The sequence below is a fragment of the Echinops telfairi genome, unplaced genomic scaffold, assembly GCF_000313985.2.
Source record: "Echinops telfairi isolate 266 unplaced genomic scaffold, ASM31398v2 ScPeMD7_2573;HRSCAF=3158, whole genome shotgun sequence".
Taxonomy (NCBI): Eukaryota; Metazoa; Chordata; class Mammalia; order Afrosoricida; family Tenrecidae; genus Echinops; species Echinops telfairi.
In genome coordinates, this window is record NW_022106471.1 from 16,800,227 (window position 1) to 16,809,329 (window position 9,103).

General features: G+C 43.4%; 1 protein-coding gene across 1 annotated transcript in view; it reads left to right on the forward strand.

Annotated features, from left to right (window-relative positions):
- RTN4 (reticulon 4) overlaps positions 1-9,103 on the forward strand; it is a 49,585-nt gene that overhangs the window by 27,302 nt on the left and 13,180 nt on the right. Inside the window, exon 5 of the mRNA XM_045294097.1 lies at positions 8,762-8,969. Within this exon, the coding sequence (XP_045150032.1) occupies positions 8,762-8,969 (208 nt within the window). The remainder of the gene's footprint in view (positions 1-8,761; positions 8,970-9,103) is intronic.

Sequence of the window (9,103 nt, forward strand, 5' to 3'; positions counted from 1 at the left end):
TTAGAAGCCCAGGCCTTTTCAGGCCCCAGTTGTGTAAGAATTAAGCTGGCAAGCAGTAAGATGTTGATGCAGTGACTGTTTTTTAAGAATATTTTCATTTTAATGGGTATATGTGCCATCATGAAAGGAGGGAGGCTGTCCATCCAATAACGATTGCTTCCAAGTGTTTAAACATTATTAAAGCTGTTTTTGACCAATTGTGGTAGATATCCCACCCAGTGGTTTTTTCCCCCCTTTTCTTGATACATTGAAGTTTCATAGTTTTGTTTAATGTTATTTCCTTCCAGAGCAGGCTTGTTAGCTATGTGGAACTAATCACATCTTTCACATTCTTTTAAACAGTCATTCAATAGAGAAATGTGGGAAGATTAAGAGATTAAAATTCAGTTCATACTGAGGCATTGGAAAGATTTTATTGTTACAATTTAAGGCTCAATAATTGAGATTGTATCAGTACAGTTCCTTTGCATGCCAACTTGAAGAGAGAAGGGTTTTTATTTCTTTATCCTCCTGGTCATTAGTGTTAGAAAGTGAAAACTAAACTAATTAATACACTTTGGTTTTTGATAGGTAAAACTGATAGGAGACAATACATCTAGGTACCCTCTCCACCTATTAAGGTTCTAATTTTTTTAAATTGTTAGGGGATCATACACCTCTTACCACAATCCATACATACATCATTTGTGTAAAGCACATTTGTACATTCATTGCCCTCATCATTCTCAAACATTTGCTCTCCACCTAAGCCCCTGGCACCAACTCCTCATTTTTGCCCCTCCCTGTCCGCTCCCCCTTCCCTCATGAACCCTTGATAATTTATAAATTATTATTTTGTCATATCTTTCCCTGTCCGACGTCTCCCTTCACCCACTTTTCTGGTTGTCCGTCCACCAGGGAGGAGGTCATATGTAGATCCTTGTAATAGATTCCCTTTTTCCAACCCACCCTCCTCTTTAAGGTTCTAAATTAATCATTTAATAATACCTTAAGTTCTTTGAGAAATTTAAGGTTGTGTACTGAAGTGATTTAGAGAATATGTTGAGACATGAAAAACCAAGAGTCAATATATAATCCATATTAGACTAGAGAGTTATTGGTTTATTTTTAGAAACCAAATATAAAATCAAATTTACTCTTGAATGTCTCTAGAGAAGCCTCACTTGGTATGTAAGTGGAATGGCCTAATATTTTGTAGGACTTGTCTTTGACATTCCTGCTATGTTAGGCTAACTTAACCTATTTTTCTGCTTCACTGGAGAAGTTGTTTCAGATTTGTCTCCAATGATTAACTGTGGACTGTAGAATAAGATTTAAATTAGAACTCACCGAGAAGCTGAAGCTGCCATGGAATGAGATTTTCTCATTATATGGAAAATGTGGACCAGTAGAGGGAAGAACTTAACCTAGGCTCTAGATGGGGTTTTCTAAAAATAGTTATTTTTTGTTTCCCCCTCCCTCAAGTGCCATCCTTAGAGCACTTCTAGAAGTGAGAGAAACTGATTTCAGTGTTTAAAAAAGAAAGATTTTTTTGCTGAATAACTGATATTTAAGGGTGTTTTTCCTTGCCAAACTGACAGGAATTTGTAAATATGTATTCTTTATGTATTCAAGGGTTGTCTGTGACCGAAGGTAATATTTGTTCCCTAGTAGAAAAAGTCTTTTAAGACGGAGGAAATCTACAAAGTATTTGATAATTGCTGTTTGGAAAGCGTTGATTCAAACAAAGGCACTAGGTTTTGAAGAGTTCAGAGGAACAGGGACTGGGTGTTAGGCTAAGTGGGAGAAAGATGTCAGCACTGAGCAGGATGATTGAGGCAGGGAGGCGAGTTTCATGCCGAGATCGGAGTATTTGAAGACTTGGAAGATCGGTTTTCTCCAGCGCCTCTGCAGATGAGCAGCCTCTGGTTCTGCAGAGATTGCTCATGCTCCGGGGGTGGAGGACACTTAGCTTGGTGTTGGGAAAGCAATACCGACCGAGTAAGGGTGGAGCTGGCACCGCTTGGCCAGATAAAAGTGGGCACTAAGACGTACTCAAGAAGAGGGGATGATTTGGGGAAAAGCTACTACACACACACGGTTTTATAACAGAAAGAAAAAAATGTGTGTGGTTACATAAGTTGACATGTTAATCTATGTATAGGTAGATGTGTACAAATGTACAAGAACGCACAGAAACCAGCGTTTGTGCAGGCAAATGTATGAGGTGACAACAAACTCATAGAAAAAATATTAAAATATAATGGAATTTTCCCATGAACTTTTTGAAGCCCCCTTGTGTGCACACGTTTCTGCTGCATATATTTTATATCTAAAATAAAACGGGCACAGTTACAGATACTTTCTAAGCATAACCAAATGCCACATAGGATGGTGGACTGCGTTTGAAGGCGCAGGACCATAGTCTGCAGGGCAACTCGATCAGTTGGCGTAGCGTAGCACAGCCCATAAAAAGTATATTGTACATCCATATCTACCTACCTCGTTCCCCTGCCCTCTCATCTTTGGCTTTCGGTGTGTCTGGTGTCTTAAAAGCGTTTGAGCCATGTAAGATCCGGGAGCCATTGCCTGCCTTGAGACCAGAAGAACTAGATGGTGTCCAGCCATCAGTACCTCCATTCTGACTGAGGATACAGCTGATGGCCCTGGATAGAATGGGAGAAAATTCCAATGGTAAAAACAAATAGATTCATTGGATTGGTGACGAGGCAAGGACTCCCGCCCCCACCCCAGGACCCTGGGGTGTCCTTCAGACACAGGACTTGAACCACTCGCTGTGGTCCCCCTGTCAGTCAAATGACGGGAGTAGCCCCTAAAATGAGTACTCTCCTCTGAGTGCTGCACCCCTGTGAGTACATATCATTGAAACCTAATGGCCATATTGACCGTAGAGCTGGGCCGGCAAACTGGCTCTACGCCATGTGTTGCTCTCTTAGGACATTACATACGTGTGGCTCTGAAGTAAAATTGAAAAAAATTTATGGTGATGTTCATTTCTTTGTAAAAATATCTTTATGGTGCTTGAATAATTTTTAAATTGTTGTGAGGGACAGAGTGGACTCTGTGTGTCAAGTTTGCTGACCCCTTCCTCCCTAGACCAAAGACGAGAAAGTAGCTAGATTAATGGACATGAGAAGGCAGACACCTTGTGAACATGTGACCAGTGTCGTTGAATCACACACACAGAAATTGTTAGCCAAGAACCCAGTTTGCTGTGTGTCAACGTTTACCAGCAGCGCACCCAGAGAAGCTATTTGTTTCCCTGTCCAGTGCGCACCACAGAGCTCCGAATCCGAATGCACAGGGTGGGGCCCAGACCTGGGTTCCTGATGGTACTCGTGTTCCAATCAAGGACCAACGCTTTTTAGCTCGGTTCTGGTCCTATTTTCATTTGGACTAGAATAAGAGATTCATCCTGCCCCGCCCCTCGTTTGCTTGGTCTGCTGGGTTCCCTGCAGTGAGAAGGTTCTCAGGTTTTATAATGAGACAGCCCTGGTCAGATCGCAGAAGCCATGATGAGACTGTTTTATCATAAGGGAAATAAAAGGCTGTTTGGAAGTGTGAAAACAGAAAGTGGTCACATTTCCAAGGTCAGCTCAGAGCAGGAAGAACCAAGAGGCATACCAGCTCAGATGGTTGTCATCAGGCCCAGATGTAAAGCAAAGAGAGCTTGAACTTGGCCCGAAATGGGAAGGACAAGGAAGGATCTGAGACTGACTCTAGGAAAGAATACTTGACATTTGACATAGATGGGGGGCGGGGGAGGGGGGGGCAAGCGCTCAGGGGCATGCCGTTCCCGGGCAGAGTTCAATGTTGGCAGTGATAGTGTTTATATCAATAGGAACAGCTAAAGCTGATAGATACGATGCCAAATTGGGAGTTGCACAACTTGGATTTGAAGTAATCATCTTTGAGGCTTGGGGATGAGACAGGTTTAATAACAGGGAATTGGGGATCTAATGCAAAGCGAAACAAGAATACCTGGGAGAGTTTTTCATAGGATCAATGGAAGCCTAAAACACGTTGTGGGCCATTTATAAAACGTAAAATTTTACCAAATAAATGCTTGATATAGGAAGATCACACACACACACACAAAAAAAAGATCACATTGGCAGTGAACATAATTCCTTTTCTGCTCATGGAGTATATTCACGGAGTCTGCTTTCAGTAGCATCTAAGCTGAAGGGTATTTGCTGGTAATTTAATTTATTCAATGTGCAGGAATCCGTCTGTGTTGGCAGTATTCTGAGACATTGATTCATTCTAACTTCCCTGTTTTTGAGTTTCAACATGGATAAAGCTGATTTATATCGCGCGCGTGTGTGTGTGTGTATGTGTGTGTGTGTGTGTGTGTGTGTGTGTGTGTGTTGGAAGAGATTAATGAGCTTCATAGTTAATTCTTTTAAACTACTGCTTGTGCCTGGGTGAGCTTGGTCCCCTGTAAAGAGGAAGGCCGTCGGCAGATGAGCTGCACAGGAGCAGCAGCAGTGGCTCCAACACCGTGGTGAGGACACGCAGGCCTGGGCAGGGTATCCTTGGGCTGTGCGTGTGCGTGGGCTGCTGCAGGTTGGACCCACCTGACACTCCCGTCGTCTTGGGCCTCAGTGCTTTCTAGAAACCTCCATCTTGTGTGTCAGGTTAGGCGTCGGGCTAGGAGAACCCTGATTTCATGAGGAAATAGTGGGAGGAAGAAACTGCTTAAGACTTTAAAATTGACAGTTGCGACAGTAAATTCATTTCAGTTTGTTAACAGAATTCAGGTTGTGATCACAGCTAAGCTTACGGCCTTATGGTGAATGTTGGGCAGGTCGGGTACTGGTCATTTGAGGAGAATAATGTTTAATCTTTCTGCGGGTTGGGTTTTAGTGCTTGTTGTACTGTTCGCTTTGTTAGCGCGGCTCACAAGTTCTTGAACGTGAACATGATCCTCACAGGCTGTGTGGAGCTGCTCATGAAGAGGAAAATGTGCAGAGTAGCATGCAGTTGATTTGAATGATCTCATCTGGCAAGACATTGACAGAACGGGGTAGGCATGGGTGGTGGAGTTAAACAAGAGGAGCTTGGACTAAATTTTAAGTGGTTTGTTGAGCAGGTATTTTCTCATTTGTGCTTTTTTCTGTGTATAACTTCATTGCTGCAGGGGTTCATTGACAGTCCTGGACTCGGATAAGAGGATCCTGTTCTCCTCGGTGGGTCGGTCAGTTGTTGTGCGGTGCACTGGAGTGGATTCTGACTCACAGCAACCCTGTGTACCACAGCAGGGAACACCACCGGCCCTGCCCCAGCCACTGTCAGTCCGTCACATTGCGGGCCTTCCTCTCCCGCCCGCTCTCTTTCACCCACCGTGACAACCTGTCCAAAGTACTTACACGGCATATTCTGGCTGTCCTTCTCCCTGAACACATTTGCGGGTTCTTTTGGCAATCTGGTACTCTGAATATTCTCTGCCGGCCAGCACCCGAATGCCATTGTTTCAGTTCTTCTTGGGCCTTTCTTCTTCAGTGTCCGGCTTTCGTGTGCAGAGGAAGTGACTGAAAGTATCATCACGCTGTCAGGTGCACTTGAGAACGGGAAATAATTAAAATTAAAATGACAAAACCACACAGGGAAACCACTTTCCAATTCTAATATTGTAGGGAAAGTTGCATGTGTCTCAAAGTTCACTCATTGTTTAAGCGTCTCGTGTTTTCAGGAATAGCATCAAGGTTCTAGCCATGGTGTAGGCTGAATACTTGGGAAGTGAACCTGAGCATTGACTTAACATCATGCCTGGTTTGGTCCATCTTTTTTAGTGGTGGTTTTTTAAAAAAAGAAATGCATATTGCTTAGTTATCTTGGGGGATTCCTTATAAAATTTACTGGTTTAAAAGTAATTTTTCTATCATTCCTCACCCCAGCCAACTCTCTTATCTGCTTCACTTTGATTTGCTACTTTCAAAATAGGGACATTTTCTATTTCTTCTAGAAAGCACAATTTGTCGTTTAAACAGCATGACTTCTTCCTATTGAGTCTATTTTACTGAAAGCTATTGGTCTAAATACATAGCTCTACTTCTAGTGTGAGTAAATATGCTTCTCAGCGTTTAAGCTAAGGTTAAGTCACTATTTGCCATCCTAAATAGGATTAAAAGCAAACTTTTAGAAAGCATTGATACATGAGGGCGAGTCAGAAAATATTGCTACTAGGTAGGGTTTAGTTCATTCGTCATGCAAATATGAGTTCCTTCCAAACAAAAAAATGTTAAAACGTGATAAATGATTGGCTACAAATAAATTCTCTCAGCACAACGCTGGCTTTAGACTCATTAGGGTGCTTTCAAGAACACTGACTTCTGAGGCGATCTGCTGGACCAGACACAGGTCAACTCAGAAAGTTTTGTCAACTATTTTTTTAAGATTCCATAGTGTAATCTCTGGGGAAAACAACCCCTTTGTTCTAAACTCGGTGATGGTTCACAGAGCAGATCGCTCTGTGTCATGTCGGTAATCGCAGTCCCTGCGGTGTGCTACCACATCCGTTCCCTCTGCCTCTCTCGCTCACATCGCCCACGTCTGTAAGCAGGCTCATAGAGTGCACGGGGTGGACCCTGTGTGTTGCATAGACCTTTGGGTTTTGACACGCATCATCTCGTTTCCACCATTCAGTGTCACGGAGATTAGTTTCAGTAAGTATTCCACTTCACGGATATGGACTGTCTTTCCACTTATTTAGAGCCCTCGCTCAATGACAGTTTCTCGTTTTCAGTGTGCACATTTTGTCCTTTGTGTTAACTTTATGTCTGACTTTATCCACATACTGGATACTCACAGCTGGAGCTTCCCTGTGTATTTTAGGTCCGTCATCACTAGGACAGAGACAAAGACGGATTTTGTTGGTTGTGCTTGCTTCTCGCAGCTTTGAATTCATTCATTCATTCTAGTGCATTAATTCTTAGGCTTTCCTCTGTTCAAAGTCATGTTATCTACACACCAACTTCTTCCCATCTAATCGGGATGCCTTTGATTGCGGTTTCTCGCCTGTCCCTACTAGAATGCTGATTAGAAGTGTGAGAGAGGACAGATGGCCTTTTCTTATTTCTGATTTGAGAGGGGACACATCTTTCACCACGAAGTATGGTGTTAAGTGGAGGTTATTTGATGAGTAAGCTGATGGTTTGCTTCGTCTGCCAAGTGTGCTGGGTTTTGTGTGGGCTTGTTTCAGTCACCGAGTGGGGGTTGGGTCTTTTCAGATGCTGCCTCTCCTCTCTTTTGTGACACTTGCATGGTTTCTGTTCTTCACCGTTTCATGGATGTGTTGCATTTTGTCTGGTGAGCCAACCTTGCATTCCTGGGATAAATCCAACTTGGTCATGGTGTAGGATCCTTTTTATATGATGTTTGAGTCTGTGCCTGCCCCTCAACTCAGGGATGTGTGATCCCAGTGCAGTCATGTGACAGTGCTGGGCCTCAGCTTGCTTGGCTGAAAGGGCCCAAGCAGGTTTGGCATAATTAGGGGCCTTACAACCTTGGGGGATGTAGACCACCAACCTGGAAAACATCTAGCCCGTCCAGCCGGCATAACAAGCATTTGGAGTTTCAAACTTGTTTTTAATGTCTTTTTTACCATAGTGATATAGTTTATTTATCAGCATGAAAAGCTGTAGGAATGTTTCCAAAGTTTGAATAATGTGTTATTTTTTTAAAAAAACGTTTTCAGGAAGGCCCAACTCTAAAGACTGAAAGAAAGAGATGAATTTATCTATGATAAGCCCTTTTTCCCCTCCTCCCGCCCCACTTCTAGATGGATGGAAAGGGTGCCCTGGGAGTGGCAGCGTACTACATAGCATTCGCTCCCCCACAGCGACCCTGCATAATAAAGGAAAGTCAGTTTAGCCTTAGACCTGAGGGGGGAGCCCCTAGAAGTGTGGCTTTATTGAGAGTGGCCTCCTTTATGAAGAGTAACAGGAACTAAAAGTTCCCCCGAGTTTATCTGTGGTTTCTTCTCCTAGCTGCTCCCTCAGATTAGAGCCCAGTTGGGTTTAAGTGGTGGATTGAAGGCCCTTTGGCACACTGAGGAGCCCTCCTGGGCTCAGGCGTGTCTATTTGATCCCCACTGTGGCTCTGTGGCCATGGGCTCAGGGCAAACTTGGGTTTTGTGGATTCCTTACTATTAATAAGTATTATATAACAGTGCAGCACTTTTTTTTTAACTCTTAATGTCTATGGCATTGTTTTTATCTGCAATTAGAAGAAAGTAACTTTTAGGTAATCTTAAGGATATCTTGCTTTGTAGGAAATGTTTTATGATAACCAGCTTAGGGTATAGTTTCTTTGAGGTTTTTGTTCATTGTTTAAAGTCGTTTCTCAACAATTTTTAAATTGATGGTGATTTGTAGGTGTATTTTTATCCCTGGAGCATCACTTCCTGTATGAAGGCCCACACCCCCTAGTGATTTTCCCCCAGTCACCCTTTGTTTGGGACTTGAAGTCAGCTGGGCTTAAGGCGTTTAACAATCTCGTACAGCAAGAAGGACTAGGATATTCAGGTCGTAGATTTGAATGAAACAACAGATCATGGTTTGAAAAATAGAAATCGGTGCTGCAGGTGTTACCAAATACACAACCTTGGGTAGATTTAAAACTCAGCTTATGAAGTTAGTGCTCCTTTAATATTCTAGGTTTGGATGTCACCTTATCTAGTAAGCTTTTTAACTTTGCAGGCGGAGCACCTCCACACGAGCACAGTGGTGTCTAACTCCATGTCTGTGTCTGTTTCCAGTTGTCGACCTCCTCTACTGGAGAGACATCAAGAAGACTGGCGTGGTGTTTGGCGCCAGCTTGTTCCTGCTGCTCTCGCTGACGGTGTTCAGCATTGTCAGCGTGACGGCCTACATTGCCCTGGCGCTGCTCTCGGTGACCATCTGCTTTAGGATCTATAAGGGCGTGATCCAAGCCGTCCAGAAGTCAGATGAAGGTCACCCGTTCAGGTGAGATACGCTGCCGGCTATCGAGGGGGGTGTCAACAGGAATGGGATGGCGACTAACCTCCAGTACAGAGAGCCCTACTGGCATGCAGTTTGGGTCCTTGAATTGCAAGCACATTTTTACTAAAAAGCTATTT